Here is a 21,096-nt window from a genome sequence, read left to right as displayed (position 1 = left end):
TGACCAAACATCTGTCCTTTTCCCTAGCTAGCCATTGTATGGCTACATGAAAATATAGCCTTTGTGGAGTTTTGAAAACCACAGAGAATCACTGGGCTAAGAGAAACATATTTGTAAGTAATGATAGAACCAATACAAACAGCCAAGAGTGAACAGTAGCATAAGGAAAACAGATGAGCAGGTAAATGTGAGTGATGACTTCAACAATATTAGGCATTTGGTTTATGCATTCCGCATTAGTGACTGTTATTTCATCTTTGTCCAGGTGTGAGTTAATAGTGCTTCTGGCCACAAGTTCAACATTAGGGCATCAACAATATATATTCAATAAGGTATCTGAAACAGAGAAACACATCAAAGTCATGTATTGATCAACTGATGACAATGTTGTGACCAGAGGTTCTATATATCCCAGGAGCAATGTTCAGTATTCACTGATTCAGTGTTCACAGTGATTTGTAGACCAACTACAGTGAATAAGGAAAATCAACCATACTTTTCTAAAAGGAGTGTTATACTCTTCTGAAGAGTTATGTGATGCTGGTAACCTCAGCAGAGCCTCTATCATCAGAAAGCATTCAAATCTGCCTTCCTGAATTTTACCAGAAAATATATCATTAATATTTCAGGAGCTGTCCTTTCTCCCAGCCAAAAATGCATCATTCATGTGGTTACCTAGTCATGAAAGTTGTTCTTTCATTTTCTAAAGCTAGGGATCTCCATTATTACCAAGAAAAAGGAAAAATTAACAACTAAAATAAAACCCCAAAATCTCCAGGGCTCTCTTTCTTCTACTAAATTCTTAATATATTTTCTACCTAATATTTTTAGCCTATTTGATCACTAGTGGTATAACTGGTGAAACATAGGTGAAGCCTCAACCTGGCTCATTCTTAGAGTTAAGATCCTAGAAATGAAGTTTATGGTAATCTTCACTTTCAAAATTCAAAAGCCATATGACTATGGTGAAATATCAAAGAGATATATTAATAAAAGATCCAAGTATGCTGGCAACATAGAAAGACTCTCCTAAAAGAAGGAGACAGCAAAGATGAAGGATGTGAATATAGTCGTCGCTTGGAATCCACGGGGAACTGGCCCTTGGATACCAAAACCTAAGGATGCTCAAGTCCCTTGTATAAAATATATACTAATTGTATTTGCATATAACCTACAGACCCATATAATTTAAATCATCTCTTAATATTTAATATAATGCAAACTCTATGCAAGTAGTTGCCCATAAAAGGTAAATTCAGGTTTGCTTTTGAGAACTTTAACTTTTTTTTCCAAATATTTTTGATCCCTGGTTAAAAATAGCAATGATGCTGAGAAATTAGGATTTTCATAGACTGCTGATAGGCTTATAAATTGGTGTGGATTTCCTTTGTGTTAATCAGAAATACTTAACTAAATGCTTGATGACCTTTTATCCCGTAATAATACTTCAATCATCAGAAATGAGGGAAAATACATACAAAGATGATTTTCATTTGCAGCAATATATGGATAAAATAAGGATTCAAATAAAATCTGTAAAAATAGGAGCTGACTAATTAAGCTACAGATCAGTATTACAAAGCCATGAAAATCAAGTTTACACATGGCTTTACCACCATCAAAAAGATCTGAGCATGACATTAAGTACAAAAGAACATGGGTAAATATTAAAAAATGATTATTCCTTGAGTAAAATGAATGCTGATTTTTATTTTCTTTTGTTTTCCAAATTTTCCACCTTAATAAGTACTTTTAGAATTAGAAGAACTGTCTACTCAGAACTCCATAAAGTTTTTATATTAATTTTGGAGGAAGATTTAAATTCACCTGAGAAACATTATGATGCACAAGCAACCTGAAAAAAACTTAGAGATAAATAAAAATGAATGGAAACAAGACAAATATGGTTATAGAGTGCTTTGAAATTTGAATGTGCCAAAGAAAATTAAGGGCTTCCCTGGTAGCTCAGTTGGTAAAGAATCTGCCTGCAGTGCAAGAGACCTGGGTACAGTTCCTGAGCCAGGAAGATACCTTGGAGAAGGAAATGGCTACCTACTCCGGTATTCTTGCCTGGAAAATCCTATGCATAGAGGAGCCTGACAAGCTACAGTCCAAGAGGTCACAATAGTCGGACATGACTTAGTGACTAAACCATCACTATCAAAGAAAATTAAATGGAAAAGTAAATCAAACTTTGAGGTTCTTAAATCAAAACAAAAAAGCTATTCTGACATATTTTATTATCCATTTAGACACAAGTGTTAAGTAAAACAAACAAATAAACAAACAAAAACACCAAGAAAAGCAGAAGTTGTCCCTTAAACGAGAAGAGGGTCTGTGTTCCATGGAATCTTTTAGAAAAATTTGTCTGCTTAGCATACCTTGGTCCTGCTCAACTATAAGACTAGAATTGCATTATGGACACTCTTTATGGTATATCAGCATCTTTAGTATCCTGGCATCAAATGGCTTTTTCTTACTTTCCTCTGCCTTTAGGAATGATGTAAGAGATGACATCAAGTCAATATTTGCAAAATATTCAATTTGTTTAAAGTATTAGCATAAAGAATGAACACTGTGGTTCTGTTGATGCAATTTTTTTTTACATTTTCACCCAGGTAATATTTTTCTATTCAACAAAGGGTATTATAAATATTTATATATTTATATTTATATTATAAATATAAACAAATGAGTAGAATCTTAAAGAAACTTAATAAAATACATTTTATGAAACTGCTTCTTGAAAGTCAGAATCTTTTCATTTTAAAAATCATAGAAAGGCACTTCAAGGCCACATTAAGTTCAGAGTTCCACAAAATGTTATCATGAAAAGATGTACAAATTCCCTGATGTTTGGACAAAAATACACAGTGCATGTCATACACCTTAAGGCAAACGGAAATTATTTATTGATGAAAGTAACAGTTTAGTATTGCATCTAGTATTCCAGTTTAAATCAGATTTATACCTTAATTGAGTTGCTTGATACTGGCTTTAGAGAGACCACATAACTAGTTTTTAAGACAAACTGAGGCTGCAACTTTATATTAGTTAATAAAACCATGAGCATGTGAATTCCTTTACTTTTATTGAATTGCAGTCTCTAGTTTTAATATTTTATTTGTGAACACTTGAATTTTACACTAAGTTGTCTTCAAAGTGACATTCAGAAACCAAGTAATAATCATAACCCATTACTTAAGCCTTGAAATAGGTTAAGAAATACGCAAACCAGCAGTCCATTTAAGTGATATTAGGACTGTAACGCAAGCCAAAAGCATTACACAGTCCTCTATTTATCCCTCGGGGCTCAGTGAACCTTCCGTTTGACATCCTTTTTGTTGATCTGAGACCACAATGACACAGAAGCACAATTTATAGAGACAGCATTACTCAGGAAACAAGTGCCTTACAGAACTTACATTCCTTTGCCTGTAATAGAGTTTTAATCTTATTTATCTTGTTTTCTGTATAAGTTCCCTGTTTGTCTTTAAATTCCTGAGGAACAATTTAGGATTTCTGACGGCATTTCAAATCAAGCAGGGAGAAAATTAGATTGTTTATAGGCTATGAAATTTGGCTAAATTTATGAAAGAAGCTGTATACCTGTTTTAGTATTTATACCAAATAAATCCAGATGAAACATTCATTTTTAATCTTGAAACCAAAATAGGATGGGTATTAAATAAAAGGAAAAGCAGTTCTTTTTCTTTAAAGCACCTTGAATGGGAAAAGGCTTTCTGAGCAAGGCACAAAAATCCTAAAGTAATAAAATAAAAAATCTCCAAATTTGACTACAGGAAATTTAAGAATATGATTTAAAAAAAATCATGAACAGATTAAAAGAAAAATGACATAAAGAACAGACTTGTGATTGTCAAGGGGTAAGGAGGTGGGGGAGGAATAGGTTGAGACTTTGAGATTATCCAATGCAAACTATTATATATAGGATGGATAAACAGCAAGGTCCTACTATACAGGGAACTATATTCAGTATGCTGTGATAAACCATAAGGGAAAAGAATATGAAAAAGAATGCATATATAACTGAGTCACTCTGCTCTATAGCAGAAATTAGCACAACATTGTAAATCAACTATACTTCAATTAAAAAATCTGGGTAAGATGGTGACAACTTGTGACAAGTACATATTATTTCAACAGATATCATATCGCTAAATAATACATAGAGCCACAGCCCAAGAGAAACATGGGCAAAGAGTTTGAGCACAAGCACACACACACGCTTACATACAGAAAGGCAAATAATGTGGTGAGAAATATTTAACTTTAGTCAAAACTTATTGCTGTAAATTTAAGCAGTGAAATAACAATAACAAAGCCTAAACAAGGTCAACTTTGTATACTACTCCTGAGAGCAGATGAGAGTAGGCACACTCCTATGCTTTAGGTAGGAATGTACATCATGTATCTTTTTGAATATTCAGCAAAATTTTAAATGCAAACATCCTTTGACTGAGATATACCACTCATAGAAATTAATTCTGCAAACCCATCTGCACATATTATTAATACAGTCAGGAAAAGTTGGAAAGTTATCAACAAATAACAGAATAAATAACAGCAGAATACCATGTGGGAACCCTAAAGAAGGAGGAAACTGCAGATAAAAGAAGTCTCCAATTTATGTTAATATAGGAAATTACCAAGATACAGAAAGAACAGTGTGTTTATGATACCAGCATTTCTGTAAACCACTGATGATCATGATCTGAGAGAAGCGGAATTAGAGGAGAAGAGACACAGACAGCAATTATTATACCCTTTTTGTAAAGTTTAAAGATTACCATGAGTTACTTATTTCATAATGTTTAAATTTCAAAACATAAACCTTTAGAATCTAAGTTCTCATTTTTGCAGGTTATAAGTTTTAAATCACCCACAATACCTAAAAGCTATTGCTAACAAATATTTTATTCCTTTTATATAATTTTTTCTCTTATTTTAAACCCGAATCATATTTTTCAGATATTCAAGATTTTGCCACTTGAAATTTTCAAGTTCCTAAAGTTATGTGTACAGCTACAAGAGAGCTAGCAAGGTGTAAGTGTCTCCATGATATTTCAAACTAAATTGAAGAACATGTGGCAGAGAAGCCAAAAAAAGGAAAAACCTGCAAAATAAAATATAAATTATCATCTCCAAACATGATTCAAAAATTAAAATTGCTTTTAAAAGATCTGAAATGCACACCACCATTAATATCACCAATTCCTCATTTAATCACCCCATTTTCAACAACATATTCTAAGTCAGTGTGCAAGACAATGGCTTTAGCTTCCATCTCTTTTATGTTTTCTTCATAATTTTTAGAATTACCATATCTGCTCTTTAAGACACTTTGATTCAAATATAGTTCCAAGTTATAGGAGAATATTTACAAATGACCTGGAAACAATGACTATTCTTCACATTCTAAAATAATAAGAAAATCAGGTAGATTTTCTACTGGATTATTTCTACTTTTGCCATAAATATAATTCTGCACCCATGAATAATTTCCAAAATGGAAACTTATCCTGTTCTTTGTCACCTGAGACATGACCTAGAAGACTGGCGTTAAATAGGTATCTACTGAAGTTTGAGAAACGGTAAAGAAAGAAGAGAATCCTGTGATAGATTTTGATGCACATAAGCAACGGGGATGGAAGCACCCTGAAGACAAGCATTTGATTTTTTTCCCAATGTTTCCTACTTCAGGCGCAAATCCAAAGTCACCAATACAACATATCTTATAAACACGTGCCTTTGCTTTAGAAGAGTAATTCTGACCCAAGTTCTTACTACCCTACATGAAACAGTCTCCACACTGCCATTTTCTGCAACACAAGGAAGGCTCAGAGTAAGGAAAGTCAATGCAGAGTAAGGGAGCGAATGGTTTATAAACCAGGAAATTATTTAACTCATTCATGGGACTTCCTTAGTGATTACATCTCCTCAAAAATTGTTTTTCCATTCTCCAAAGAAAATAATCTCTGGACAAGAAACTATTTGAAAATTTTTCAATTTCAAGACCTTTCTGACAGACAAGGAACAGGCAAATAGCCTCCCTTATTCACTCTGAGGCAGGAACTTCCTGGTAAAGTGTGAAAGGGCCTCTCGACCAGCATTAAGAGGCAGAGGATGATCCACAGGGAAGAAGCCACAACAGGAAGAGCCAGTCCCAGGTCGGATGTCACCCTCATCATGGAGAACCACCACCATCATTCTTATTTGTGCGTATTTATTAGTATTCTAAAAATGAGAACAATAAAGCTCTAGTCTCCACTATTAGCTCAAATGGTTGTATTAAAGAAGCTTATTAATTTGAAAATGACACAGCAAGCTCTATTAGATCTCCATAGCTACTTCCCTTCCATGAATCTACAAGCATGGAGCTAAGTGTATATAATTAATGTGCACTCAGGGGACTGGAAATCAGTGAAATTAGCAGCATCAATCTCTGTGTTATATAGGGCAGTGATTACCATCTGAATCTGACAATTTCATTATGAGGCAGGTATTATAATAACCTCCATTTTACAGAGGAAGAAAGAGGATTAGAAAATTAAACTTACACATACAAAGTCAAACAACTGGTAAATTTTGGAGCCATCATATCACACCCAATCTGCTTATTTTAATACACTGGCTACACTGCAATCGGACATTGGGAAAAACTCTGACTCAGGCTGCAGCAGATGTATTTATTCTTTCATATTGATTGTTTATTGATTTTTGAAGAAACATTAATATTCTAAATCCTTCAAGAAAGAAAGAGGGATGAAAGGAAGAAAGAAAAGAAGAAAGGAAGCAGGTCTCCATTCTTCCAATTATTTTGTCATTGAATTTGGTTTCTTCAAAATACATTTTAAGGCTATGATTTAGTAAGCATACATATTTAAACTATAAAATCAGATGCCTATGTGTAATTTTCATTATCAAACTTTATTTTATAGATACCATTATTATTCCAAAGTTGTCAGAAAGGATAGAAAATTTTATAAATGCTAAGTAATATGGTTTTCATTGCTTTACCTTATAAGATGAGAGTTAGATGTTAGACTTGAATTCTGTCTTTTGATTTCAGAAATCATGCTCTTGCCCAATTCCATTCTACTTCTTTCTTGAAGAAGGCCAAGATTTTCAGCAGTACATTACCATGTTTACCAATTTTCTTACTTTTCAGAATTGGATTTCTCTGTTTCAATAAAACAGTGTGCATACTTGTTTTGCATAATAAAGCCCAGTGCATTTTTAAACATTTTTTTTCAGCAATTACAGTGTAAACTTTTCAAGGACATGGATTACAACTTAACCTTCTTTAGATTCTCAATATCCATAACAGAGGACAAGCACATAGTAGATGTTAAAATAGAACTTTTTTGTCTAAAAGAAGTTTCCCCGGAGCTGGGCCAAAGTAGTCATCCAGCCAGTTGATCTAATGAGGACTGAGGGAGGGCATTCCAGGCAGAGTCTTGAGTTCTTCAGTTTGATGCCTGCAGCTGAATTTCTAAAATCTGGCCAAGATCTTGCCTCTGATTAATTCCAGTTCAGCAGCTTAGCAAGAAGGTTCCATCACTAGAGTGGATGCAACAGACAAGAGGAGCAGCACAACGATAGGGGCACAGGAAACCTGTCCTCCTGAAGTGGGAGGTTCACAGAAGCTCAGCTCAATTCTCTTGAATGAGCACAACCTTTTCTGGCGAGCAATGCCCAACAAAACTCCAAATGTACCCAGCACTTATATTTCCAGGAATTTTCCCACAGATACATATCCACAAACAGAGGTAAAGGTATAAAAGAATGATGACCAGAGCAATATTTGTAGAAATGAAAAATAATGGGAAAAAATCAAAATGACCAAAGCAAGGAAACTTAAGAAAGAGAATACTAAGCAACTATTTTTTGAAATGTGGTGGTGTCTGCTTTTATGTTTTTCTATAGTTAAAAGTGAAAATAGTAAGTTAAAATCAAATAGGCACATATGCAAAAAAAAAAAAAAATCAAAAGAAGTTCCTCCACAAATTTAAAGCAGGTTAGAAGAACTCACTTAAATTTGCTTTCTCATCTGGAAATAAATGAATAATAATTTCATTTATCCTATAAACTGCAGAGAGCTACAGTGAAGACCAAACAGCTATGAAAGAGTTTTGGAAAGATAAAAGTGATATATAAATGTAAAGTTACCAAACATATAAGCTCTCTGAAGGCAATGATCTCTATGTTATTCTCCTCCACTAATCTGAGCACGCTATTCCATTCATTGTAAAGGGCTGAGATCCAGGAAAGAAGGGCATATTGGGATCACTTAGGACAAACTAATCAAGGCACTTATTTTCTCATTTAAACCCCCAATAATGACATCTACATGTCATTAGGAATAATAAGGCTGAGGAAACAGCCTTATTCCACAAAGAGAAAATAAAACATGTCTTGTGTCACAAAGCAACAAATCATATTCAAACTCTGGTTCTAAAGCTTGTATTCTCTCATCTGCTTTTCATTTAAATAGATATAATTTGATTAATTAGGTGAAATAAACCATGAGGAATCTAAAATGTGCAGTTAGACAATGTGTGGACGTATCTTAATTATGTGCTGCAAGATTCACCGGGAATGAAAGAGCTCCAAATTATTGAACATCCTCATGGAAGTGGCATGTGACAAAAGAAAAGATGTAACACTGCTTGAGTTTCAGCATCTCAGCCTTTGAAAACCATTCTCCTCTTTCAATGCGTTAACCATATCCTTAAATGACATATGTGGTTTGCTTCATTGGTTTCTCCTTTGTCACCAAACAGTCCTGCCCTGGTGCACAAGAAACAGAAGATTCCAGCAAGAAACTAGAAATGCATTTTTCTCTGTCCTCAACAAGTGTTTATCAAAACCAGCCAAAGACCCCAATACTGAAAGTGATAAAGTCCACTAATTACAATGCACTTAGATGCACCAAACACATAGTCTTTTATGCCTATTCTCTATTTTCAAAATAGTCCTATAACATGATTCCTTTTTACAAAGGTGGAAACAGAGACTTAGACTGCACTAAACTTGTCCAATGTCACACATTTAACAGTAAGATCAGAATTTCATTCCAAGTTCAGATTCAACTAATGCTACTTTGTGTCTTACGATACCATGGCTGCAAACTACAAAGAATCAATGTCTTTCATTTCCGTACACAAAGCACTTCCACATTTATCATTCAGTTCAGTTCACTTCAGTCACTCAGTGTGTCCGACTCTTTGTGACCCAATGAATCGCAGCACGCCAGGCCTCCCTGTCCATCACTAACTCCCGGAGTTCACTCAAACTCACATCTATCGAGTCGGTGATGCCATCCAGCCATCTCATCCTCTGTCGTCCCCTTCTCCTCCTGCCCCCAATCCCTCCCAGCATCAGAGTCTTTTCCAATGAGTCAATTCTTCGCATGAGGTGGCCAAAGTACTGGAGTTTCAGCTTCAGCATCTTTCCTTCCAAAGAACATTCATCATTAAGATGATGATTTTGACTTGCCTGTGTTCTGAGAGACAAAGGAAAAAACTGAAACTATGTAGCACCTTGATACTTCCTCTGAATCTTGCCTCTGTTCCTAAAATTTCCTCTCCACATGAAAATTAGTAATAACATTGCAGACTAACAAAAACTAAAAAAAAAAATAAAACTGATAAAACAAATAAAGCTACAAACAGTAAAGTGCTGGGGAATCATAAAGTTCAATATCTCCATTTCATACATAAACTAAAAACAAGATTGAAATTTTTCAATCCCTCCCAAACAAAGGATAAGACATAAATAAATTGAAAACTCATGTCCTAAGTTGAACTGTGTCTTTCAAGAAAAACTAGCAAACACACACTTCCTACCACTCCTGGAGATCGGCACTTCCAGAACTTTCTTAAAGAGAAGCCCCTCTCCCACTTGAGAATTGCAAAAGCTACTTCCGTGGTAGCTGAATTATTGAAAACAGACAATCCCTTAAAATCTGCAATTCCTAACAAATAACTTACATGAAACCTTTAAAGAATATCTTTAAAATACTCCAAATGAGTACCACTAAAATGTAGATGACATTTCCCAGTATGTCAATAAAACTGATTCCCCTTTCCTGATCATTCTTATTCTTCAAATTGAAACTGCTCATTACGTCCTGCATTTCAGTCCCAAACTGTGCTTTAATGATTTTTTGCATAATTAATGACAAAAACTACATATTGTTCAAGAAGTATCATTAATTTTGTTAAATATTCTTGTAAGACATGCTAACACATTTTAATATATACCTAGGATTGTTAAAACTACTATCTAGATGTTAAATAAGAACAATAAGTCACCATCAGAATACAAACAAAAAAGACAAACTTTTCTGTGTTCTGCAAATAAACCCCATCAGTTGATGTGTTCCTACAATGTCTCAAGAACCCCATGTAGGAGATATAGTTCGTTATAACTCATAAATTCGAACTCTAGTAGTATATTTCTTCCATATTACATATTTTTAGCTACAGTGTTTTAGTTTACCTCATGAGTAACAAGAATGACTTTTTTTTTTTTAACCAGCCCTAAATAATAAACTGCCTGAAAGTGGTGTTTTTGCCTATAAAAGATCCAGAAGGCTTCTTTTCTTTCTCGTCTCCCTCTGGAACTAGGGATAGGGGAGCCTGGTGGGCTGCCATCTATGGGGTCGCACAGGGTCGGACACGACTGAAACGACTTAGCAGCAGAAGCAGCAGCAGCCAATTGTATCCATCAAAAGTAATATTATGATAAGAATTCTTTGTTTTGTACTAGCTCAGTGGTAGTGTAGAAGCCTGACTGCAGACATGCAAACTAAGCAAACACCAGGTAAAGAAGAAGCTTAAACCAAGAGATAATGAAAAGAAAAAAATTTCCGGTTCCAAATTCCTACTCCTTTGTCTACTACACATCAAGTTAGGCTGCCTCTCGGAGATTTCCCTGTTTGTCCATGGCACCATCACCACACTTAAAGAAATCTTGGAATTTCAATCCACAATGAATAAAAATATTTTTTTTCCCTTTTGTAAAAAAACAATTATTTCAAAATGCTCAACCTATCTTTTTATTCTTGCATAAGTAATAAAAAATATATAATCACATGGTTGACATAGTCTTACTGCAGTGGACCAAATGCTAATTCAAGGGAAATTGTAAAACGAATACTAATTCTGAAAGAGAATAGTATTTTAATGCAAAACCTTAGTATAAGCTGCAAAAGTTTTACGGTCTGAGAAAACCTTTTCTTAAATTATGTAACATGAGTTTCAGTCAATTTTATGCTGAAGTTAGATATGATTGATTAAGACCATATTCTGCTACAGGGATGAAGAATTAGGTAACATTTATTCTGATTTCATAATAAGCATAGATATACTCAGATTATACAAATATATTTCTATCATTTCCATCAGTATCACTTGGTATTTATAAAGATTAGACTAAAAATATTTGCACTGAATTGCACATTCTGAGTTTCACTGAATTTCAGAGTGTAAGAATTAGAGTAGCATAAAGTTAAGTGAATACCACAGTGGTTACAGTTTGAAATTAATTTTACACAAAGGGTAAATAGCTCAGTAGAAATATGATGCCCTAATCAAAGTATTATAGACACATTAGAATGCAGGCATTTCTCAATTCAGTTCAGTATGTGCTCATATTGTAAATATTAGAATAAAAATCAGGAAAAAAAGTGTAGATGTTAACATACTTAAAACTATAAAGTAAAATTCTGTATGACAATCTAAATAAACAGTAACACTGACAGGTATGTGTCATTTTTTGAGAAATGTTGAGATGAAAACTAAAACAATCTAAGCAACTCTGTCCTCATAGATCCCCTTCCTATAACAAACCCCTGACTCCCACACCTATTTATTCTATTCAGTTGAAGATTCTTATAACTGTCAAGACTCTACATTTCAAAACTGTCTTTAAACTTTAAGCTACAGATTAGTAGTAAGCATTTTGGATAATTTTGAAATATTGTGTTAATTAATATATGAGGAAGAAAACTACAATTACAAATTGGGTTTCATTTTTGCTGAAGCAAATTACCAATAGGATAAAAAATAGGACAAAGTTAAATCACAAGAAAACAAGTGGTAATGATAAATTGCCCATACACAAATAAAAAAAAAAAGGCATACATATAAAAGAATCACACCCATTAGTGGAAATATTAGAGCAATTGGTTCATAAAAAAACTGTGTCTATAAATTTTTCATTGTCTAATATCTCTAAAAGAAAAAATATTTTTGCAATTTGGTGCTTTGTAAAAATTTTACTATGGTTACCAAAGGGAAAAGGGGGTGGGAAGGGCTAAATTGGAAGATTGAGACGGACATATAAACACTACCATATATAAAATAGATAACTAATAACAACCTAGTGAATAGCACAGGGAACTATACTCAATACTCTGTAATGACCTATATGGCTAAAGAACCTGAAAAAGAATAGATATATACTGAATCACTCTGCATATACACCTAAAACTGACACAACATTGTAAATCAAATATACTCCAATAAAATTAATTTAAAATAAAATAAATATTGATGTTTTAATTTTTTAATTAAAAAATGAAAGAATTAACAGAAAATCATGGTACATAATATCCTGGGAATGGGGGCTGGGGGGAGACTAAGACAATTTTGTGGCTATTCAAGGAATGTGTATAGTCATGTTTTGTGAAAATTCAAACAAAAACGGACGACCGACACTCCCACAGCCTCAGAGTACTGAGAATAGAGTCCTGTAGGCTAACCACTGCAACACGGCTTCTGCATCATCCCAACATTTATTTCAGCAAAGCATTTTAACACAGAGCAATGTAGTTGTAGGGGAAAAGATAATAACTTTGAACATATCTAACTTGTAGATGAAAATGAAAAATGCATCACACCTCTATCTGAATAATATTGGAGGCAGATACCAAAGAAATTGTTTCTTATAAAATCCAAATGTAGAGTAATAGCAACATTCTGAATTTAGTAAATATAATTCTATACCAAGAAATTCTGCTATATGAAGTCTGTTTAATAGATTAAAAATCGTGATGCATACAAAGCCAACAGTGGCATGACCGTGACTTTAAGAAAGGCATATTTTCATTCTCCATGTTAATTTTAAAAGTTTCTATAAATTGTAATAATCAAAAATGACAAGATACTTTGAATAGTAACCAAAAATAATAGGTTTTAGACTAACAAATACCACTGTAAGAAGCAGATTCATTTTTCTCCCAAACTAGTGAAATCTTTTTTGAAAAATACTTTATTGCTAGAAAAATTTTAAATTATAGGTGATTTTGAGATTTGAGAAAGAAATTGTGGGTAGATTTTAATTCAACAATGATTTTTCCTATCCTATTGAAGAGGCATATTCATTTAAGACATTTGGCAATGAGTTGTTCAGATCATTAGAGAAAATCTCAGAAATTCTGAATGAAAATTGCCATAATAAAAAAAATCTGGAATTTCAATTTCGTCTGGGGAATCTTCAGTAGAAATCAATTAAAGAAGAAAGGAAATACCCACTGGCCACTAGCATCCCAATAAAATATTTAAATCTACTATTTATACAAGATTTTAGCTCTATGTAATATATCCTCTGCTTACTTAAAAAAATAAAAAACATTTCAATTTAGGTTTACTTCCTTGTAGTAGCTTAATCTACAGATTAAGCAAAGCACTTTCGCTGACTTTTTAAAAGGGAAAAGAAGAACAGAGGAAGAAGAGGGGAAAAATAAAAAAGCGCACTCTGAAAAGTCAACCATACAGCAACACCTGATAGAGTACCCAGGAAACAACTGGCCTTCTACTGCCTTCCCTAAAATCGTCCGGGCTCCAGGAAGTTTGAAAGGTGGTTTTGGGAAGAAATTCCAAGAAGATACAGGCTCTGACATGAATCAGCATTCTATTGTCTAATGTCAAGGTGCAACGACCCCTTCATTGTAAAGGCTTGATATGAAAGGGAAAAGCCCCAGACTTCTCAACTCAGTAGGTGGAAGTCTGCAAGCCCTCAAAAAGCAATAATAGCATAAGAGTAAATTCCGATTACTATTAAGTTCCTATAGTTTCATATACTCGTTTCTAGTTAAATATTTAGTTTCTCATATCCTAAACTGAATATTTCAACCAACACCATTTTTTGATTTCCGATAAGTATGATGTCTGATTTTCCTAAAACTCTCTTGTGATACTTGGAGTATGAAAGCTTAACTACAAAAAAAAAAAAAAAATCCAACAACAAATTAATTATTCTTACATTTAAAGAGCTATTTTATTCTTTGTAACCTCCAATTGATTATAATCAAAGATTTAACCTCAGGTTATAAGGTATTGTGTTCTGGTACAGTACTAATTCTTATGATTGCTTAAGAGCATCCAAGTTGATTCTGGTTGTATGAAAATTTTTGCATACATTAAAATAGGTAACTCTAGGCTTTGGTAATTATCTTGACAGAATAAAGAACATGATAGCTCACCCAAACTATAGCTACTCATAATCCATAATTACAATATAATTACACACACACACACATACAGACAAATTCATGCAAAGTGTAACAAAGATTTAGCAAGCATCAATATGATGAATGCAGATACACATCTCAATAATTCATGACTAAAATGCAATGATAAGAAATATACCTTAAAATAATACCTGAAGGATTTACTGTATAGTACAGGAAACTATAACCAATATTTTATAATAACCTATAAGGGAAAATAATCTGGAAAAGGATACATACATATATTTATCTGAATTACTTTCCTGTACATATGAAACTCTGGAGAAGGACATGGAACTCCACTCCTGTAGTCTCACCTGGAGAATACCATGGACAGAGAAGCCTGGAGGGCTACAGTCCATGGGGTTGCAAAGAGTCAGACAAAAGTGAAGCAACTTAGCATGCATGCATGCACATATAAAACTAACACAACACTGCAAATTAGTTATACTTCAATGAAATAAATATACTTCAATAAAATAAATAGATAAATAGATTACTCCTGAAGAATCAAAGTTAAAAAGCCAAAAAATATACTTTTAGAATATTTCCTTCCAAGAGTCTTATAATCAATGCTATTTCTGAATTTCTTTATGAATCAAATTCACAAGGATATTTAAGATAATCTATTTTTAAAATAAAATAAAAAATCAAAGACATTCTTTTTAAAAGGCATTGGGAGTTACTTTTCAAATACCTCATTTTAAATGAATTTTTCTAAAACAGATGCCACTTATACATATTTTTTCAATTTCTCTAAATAAATGTGTTTACAATGTTTCAAAGGGTATTCAGTGTACGCAACAGTTTTATGAAAGAACTATGCTTTCTCCAACATCTCCATCTACTGGCTTAGAGAAAAAGCAGATTTTTATCTGCTATTTCTTTAAATTTAATATTTTTACAATTTATTTTTTATGAAATTGAAATATCAAAGTATTAAATTATTTTTAAATATGTTAATAACTATTTGTCAGTCATTCATTAAAAAATAGGAACAATTTTGAAGAAGATATTTAATAATTTTAATTCCAAAGCCCTATGTGATCAAATATGTTCATAGCTCTTTTAGACAATTTTATTTTAACCAAGTTTTAATAATGAGCACAACATTAAAGTTTATCAAAACTTTTTAGAATGTAAAAATGTTTATTATTTCCTAAAACCTGTTGATTTTGTTAACCTATATAACAATATGTGCATATACATGTCAATATCACATTTATTATTTTCATTAAAATGTTACTGTAATAAATTGCTTTTGTAGAAAAACTATTAGAATATCATCACATCCTCAGACCAAACTGCTTAGACAAGACCAAGTGGCAGTGTACAGGGAAGGCCTCCAGGCCCATAAGGATTTGAAAACTATAGGAAAGAGAATTAAGGGGAAAGGTTAGGGGAAAATGAGTTACTATAGGAACAGCATTCATTTATTCTCTGATGACTAGAAGGTACGCAACAAACACTGAAGCTGAAGCGGGAGGTGAGAAAAAGGGAAGGAGAGAGGAAGGAAGGAATTCTTGAGGCCCATCACTGACTTAACTGTTGAACATCGGATGCTGTTATTTATTTTTCTGGTTTCATGGACTTTCTCATGTTGAAGTCTTAAGTTGGAGCAGGCTTGAGGGGGAAGAAAAATAAAAGCTTAGTAGGCTCTCTAGCTAAGAAGAAAGAAGGAAGAAAGGAAATGGGGAGGGAGGCAGAAAAAGGAGAAGGCAAAAACCTGAAAATCTGTCTTTATTTCCTCAGGTACCATGGAAACAAATGGGAACAAGTAGGTACTTGAATTATCCCACTGTGACTGTGAAAGAGGGCGTGGGAGGAAGTTCAGAGCCTGCACAGCATTTACTGGGTTCAGAATGCAATGACTTCATTTCGTTTGCAAAACCTTAACCCATTCAGTGGGTCCTGCCATGTCAGTCTCAGCATTCCCAAAGCAGCCCTTCCATCTCAGGAATACAATTAAATTAGCAAACTAAAGTCTTTGCTATTTTACAATTATATTATTAATATTCATAATTTTACTTTCTTAACACATTAATTTATATATTACATTTAGGGTTAAATTTACCCTATGGGATTTTTATGCTTTAACTCAGAGGAAGGGCAAGCTATTTTATGAACGCTGACTGATGATACATATTTTAATGGTAGAATTATGAAGTAGAATTCCTTAGATTTCTGTAGGAAATGGGAGAAAGTCAGGTTGGTTTCCGCCACCTACATGTTTGACACTGCTGCTCCCACTTCATAAAGGAAAGAATCAAGGATTCCCCTGACTGAGGAGCCAAGGAAACAAAAGGCTAAGCATTGGAGTAAAAGCCTTGAGCAGGATTTAAGTGATCAAGACTCATCTTTAATAAATTTGGTATCAGAGATTTCCACTCATTTCTGGACTGCTCACTTTGTGAGTGCAGTTTATATGTAAGCATCTCTCTCTCCCTCTGAAAAGAAATAAAATAATTTTACATTCTCTATTACTCTTGGTTTAAAAAGAAGAAAAAAAAAAGGATACAAACACTTCATTTCATTTTGCAAACTCTGTACTGTAAAATTCCTAAAGAAATGAAGAAATTGAGCCCAAAAATCTTAAGTTTTGAGTAGATGAGCTAATGTCAACTCCAGGAAATTCTATTCAATGAGTGATAGAATTTTTTCTTCTGTAACTAGTTCTATTCAGCAATCAAAAGATTGCTTATGCACAGCAGTTGCACAGGCCATGGTTCTGAATTCCCATGCCAGAAACTTGAAAATACATTCAGATCCTCACTGACATTTATTTTAGTGTCACTGAATAATCCATGCAGGAGTAACTTTGTGACATGGAGACATACAATCTTTTATTTCAGTTCTATTTTCTGAGAAAAACAAAATATCGATGCAAAATGAAGATTTGATTGTCCCATTTTCTTAGAATTGGGCTTCCCTTGTGGCTCAGCTGGTAAAGAATCCACCTGCAATGCAGGAGACCTGGGTTCGATCCCTGGGTTGGGAAGATCCCCTGGAGAAGGGAAAGGCTACCCACTCCAGTATTCTGGCCTGGAGAATTCCATGGACTGTATAGTCCATGGGTTCTCAGAGTCTGACACAACTGAATGACTTTCATTCCACTCACTTGGATGGTTTAGAATTGTCAAGCAAATTAAATTGTGTTTCTGTTTTTCTAATGAAATCCATCTCTTATTACATGGATGTATCCATTCTGTGGAACTTTATGTATTTATATCTGTTTAATATGTGTATATTTTCTGTCTGCATATCTTATTTCAATAAAATTTACATTAAATAAATTATTCAAAAATATTGAGACTGAGGACCTAAACTAGTCACTTAACTAACCATAATCTTTAGTCTTTACAAGCCCCAGCAGAGTCATTCAGCATTTGGAATGAGGAAATACTCGTTTCCTTCAGTGGACCTAACTCCTCTGCTCTCAGCCAGGCCCTGGAATAATTCTCACCAATGAATGAACTTCTACATCATTGACCGTTTTCAAAACATAGAGATATCGATTCTTTTCACCTAGTTTTTAAAACCTAAATCCTCCCAATAATCCTAGTCTTGCATTTAGGTTCATTACTTTCCACAGCATTTTCACACTATTTTACAATTACAAACAGTTGGATATTTAGACCAATTGTGTGTCAAACTCACAATTCAGAGGGGGAAAAAAAAAAACTAGAGACCTGGTATCAATTCAAATGAATAATCTAATTCTGGTAGATAAATAGGTCAAATTATAAAGGCCTTCAAAAAAAACTATAGCCAGTTTCTTTGTGTATCTACATGCTAAAAATTTTCAAGATATTCTTACATTCTTTTAGGAAGATTTTTTTTTTAACTGAATATTCACTTAAGTCTCAGTCTCTCCTCCCACTTCCTTCCCATCATGCCCAGTTCCTTTTCTCTCTTGGAATCAACATGTGAAAAAAATATATATATATACAGCACTGAAATCTTTTAAAATATGCTTTCAGAAACAGTTGAATTTTAAGCATCAAACAGCTCCATAATAACGACCCCTGTTCTATCAAAAAGAGTTGTTTCATTCCTTCATTCATTTGGTTGATGGCAGTTTCAAAACGAGCTGAGGATGTTCCTGATACTACAATCAAGCTAACCCATGGAATATACGATTAAAGCTCAACATGGGGACGTGGGATGATAACCAGTTGTTTGCCTAACGTGGGAACACTGCAGTTGGAATTTTTCGGTGGTAATTTTCCGCTGTCCTTTACAGGGAAGACGAAGTGGGAGGTGAGCCATGTGCAAATCCCCCCGCGAAACTGTCAACTCTGAAATAAACACCAAGAACATCAATTCAGAAAGGAGTCGCCCCAACCTCGTCGCCAGGGCAGGATAGCAGCTGCCGGCAGAGGGCAGGGGGTCCGGCGGTAGCCGCACCGCCCACGTCCGCGCTGGGGTGGCCGCGCCTGGACCCGGGCCAGCCGGTCTTTCCACTGAACCGTGCGGAGAGAGACTTAATTGCTTGAATCCTATTACTTTGAAGCCTGGATGTAGCTTCGCAGCGGGTCCCCAAGTACTGCACGCTGCGCTGGGACTAACAGGATGGCTGCGAAGACTAAAATGGCTGATCGGCTGACTACTTCTCGATTTCAAACTCGGTGCATGCCACCTCTTTTAGGTCCTTTTCCTCCCGCATCCTCTGTGGGAGCCCCGAGACTTGAGAACAAAGCCCCCGGCCCGCGAGGGCCCACGGTGCCCGGCGCATGATCGCCCCGGGACTCAGGCTGCGGATCCCGGGGCCGCGAGGAAAGACTGTACGGGTAGCCCGGCCTGCGTCAGCCTCGCTGCACCCTTCGGTGGGCCTTATGTAACGACCCCAAGCCGACTATGGGACCGATGTGACAACTTGTCCTGTCTTGGGGCAGAATACAGGCTCGCGGGGTTCACACAGTGACCCGGAGCGAGGCCTGCCGATTTCATCCCGGGGCCGGGGGATCTACCCAGCAGCCCGACGGCGCGCCCTGGGGCACCGCGTGTTCCCCGCGCGCGGGGTGCCACCAGGCCAGCAGAGGAAGGGGGCTTCTTTTGAAGACTCCAGCCAAGCCAAAACCCCCGGAACCTAAGGAAGCCTCTTCGATCTCCAACACCCACCCCCCTCCCTAGTGCGCACACTCTCCCTTGGCTCTCGCTTCCCCTTCAGCCCCCAACTCTCAGCCAGCTGGGGTCCCCGAGAATGCAGCCACTTTCTCCCGACGCCGTCACACGCACGCGCGTGTGCAGTCACTACACCCGCACACTGACACGCAGAAACACACACACACACCAGCCCGCTTTCCGCGTGCGGCCCCCAAAAGGGCATGAATATTCATTACTCACAAGCGTTGGTGACTGCGAAGCTGTTGGCTACCTCCAAATTGTCGATGTGGGGTGTCAGTCTGAACTCCGAAGTGGAAAACTGAACCATCCCTACACGAAATGCACTGTATTCCTGATCGGCGCCCCTGGGAAACAGCCCCCCTGCAAGGAACAAACACCAAGCAAGGAGGACAGTGTCAGTGCCCGAGAGAAGGAGAGGAGCCCGCTAGCGGGGGACTGCCCAGGAGTCCCTGGTTCACGTTAATAGGACGAATAAACACATCCCTGGACCCGGGCAACAGGGGAGCTGGGGAAGATATCCAAAGGGTATAGACCAGACACGGAGCGGGTCAAGACACGAAGGAGCTCGAGGGCCAGGTGGGTGGCCAGAAATGTTCTCCTTCCCTAGTGATCACAAGCTGTGCATTCAGACCCCTAGAGATTCCGAACAAACGGGAAAATGTTGTTAAGGCGAAATGAATAAAATTTGGGGGTTCTAAAAGAGAAGACCTTTCTCTCTGTTGTATCAGAGACACAATCTTTTGCCTTTGCTTCATCCTAAGAAAAACATGTATATTTTAGGCAGTTTAAATCTGGAATGCAGTCAAGGTATGACATAAGTCTACATGACATGAATTAATTTGTCCACCGTGAACAAAGATTACCACCAAATTATGCACAATTCAAAAGCAGAGCACAAAGGGTACCTACCTATCTGTATGCTGTTAGAAGAGACACCAAAAATCAGTCCCCACAAAACAGGAGAAAGGAGGACAGATATATGCATAATCTTTTGCATTTCCAAGAAAAGTAGAGCATCCACAAAATACCCTTTCTTTTTTTTTTTTTCCTTTTCCTCCTCTTCCTTCTTTGGCCGTTTTCCTGGGCAAATTAGATCCTCTGCATTTTGAGACAGCAATTTAGCACCAAGCTGCTAAAAACCAGAAGTGGAGGCAGAAGAATCCCTATTTCCAGGTCCTGCGGGTGGCTGCCGCCCTGCGCCCCGCGCCTGCTCCGAAGTCCGGAGGACCGGCTAGATGCAGTTTCCAGCAAGCTGCCGCTGTGGTCCCAGCGCCTCGGAACACTCAGCACCCTCCCATGCGCTCACACACTCACCCTCGCGCGCTTCTCCCTCTCCCCTCTCTCACACGCGCGCGCGCGCACACACACACACATACACACACACAGACACACGCGAGTCACAGACTGGCAGGCGGGCCCGGCGCGCG

The 21,096-nt window shown here is 36.1% G+C and overlaps 1 protein-coding gene across 3 annotated transcripts in view; it reads right to left on the bottom strand.

The window, feature by feature from the left end:
• The window catches only part of GRIA2 (glutamate receptor, ionotropic, AMPA 2), a 188,428-nt gene extending 167,544 nt beyond the window's left edge, over positions 1 to 20,884 (bottom strand). For 2 of the 3 annotated variants that reach the window (XM_010836073.1, XM_010836074.1), the window contains exons 1-2: positions 20,579 to 20,884; positions 19,889 to 20,029 (exon numbers count right to left, since the gene is read on the bottom strand). In XM_010836073.1, the coding sequence (XP_010834375.1) occupies positions 19,889 to 20,029; positions 20,579 to 20,666 (229 nt within the window). In that variant the 5' untranslated portion in view covers positions 20,667 to 20,884. The remainder of the gene's footprint in view (positions 1 to 19,888; positions 20,030 to 20,578) is intronic. The other variant, XM_010836072.1, reaches the window with a different exon arrangement.
• Between the last annotated feature and the right edge of the window lie 212 nt (positions 20,885 to 21,096).

The sequence above is a fragment of the Bison bison genome, unplaced genomic scaffold (assembly GCF_000754665.1).
Source record: "Bison bison bison isolate TAMUID 2011002044 unplaced genomic scaffold, Bison_UMD1.0 scf7180017864060, whole genome shotgun sequence".
Taxonomy (NCBI): Eukaryota; Metazoa; Chordata; class Mammalia; order Artiodactyla; family Bovidae; genus Bison; species Bison bison.
Note: the sequence above shows the minus strand (reverse complement) of the source record. Positions and strands in the feature narration are given on the sequence as shown.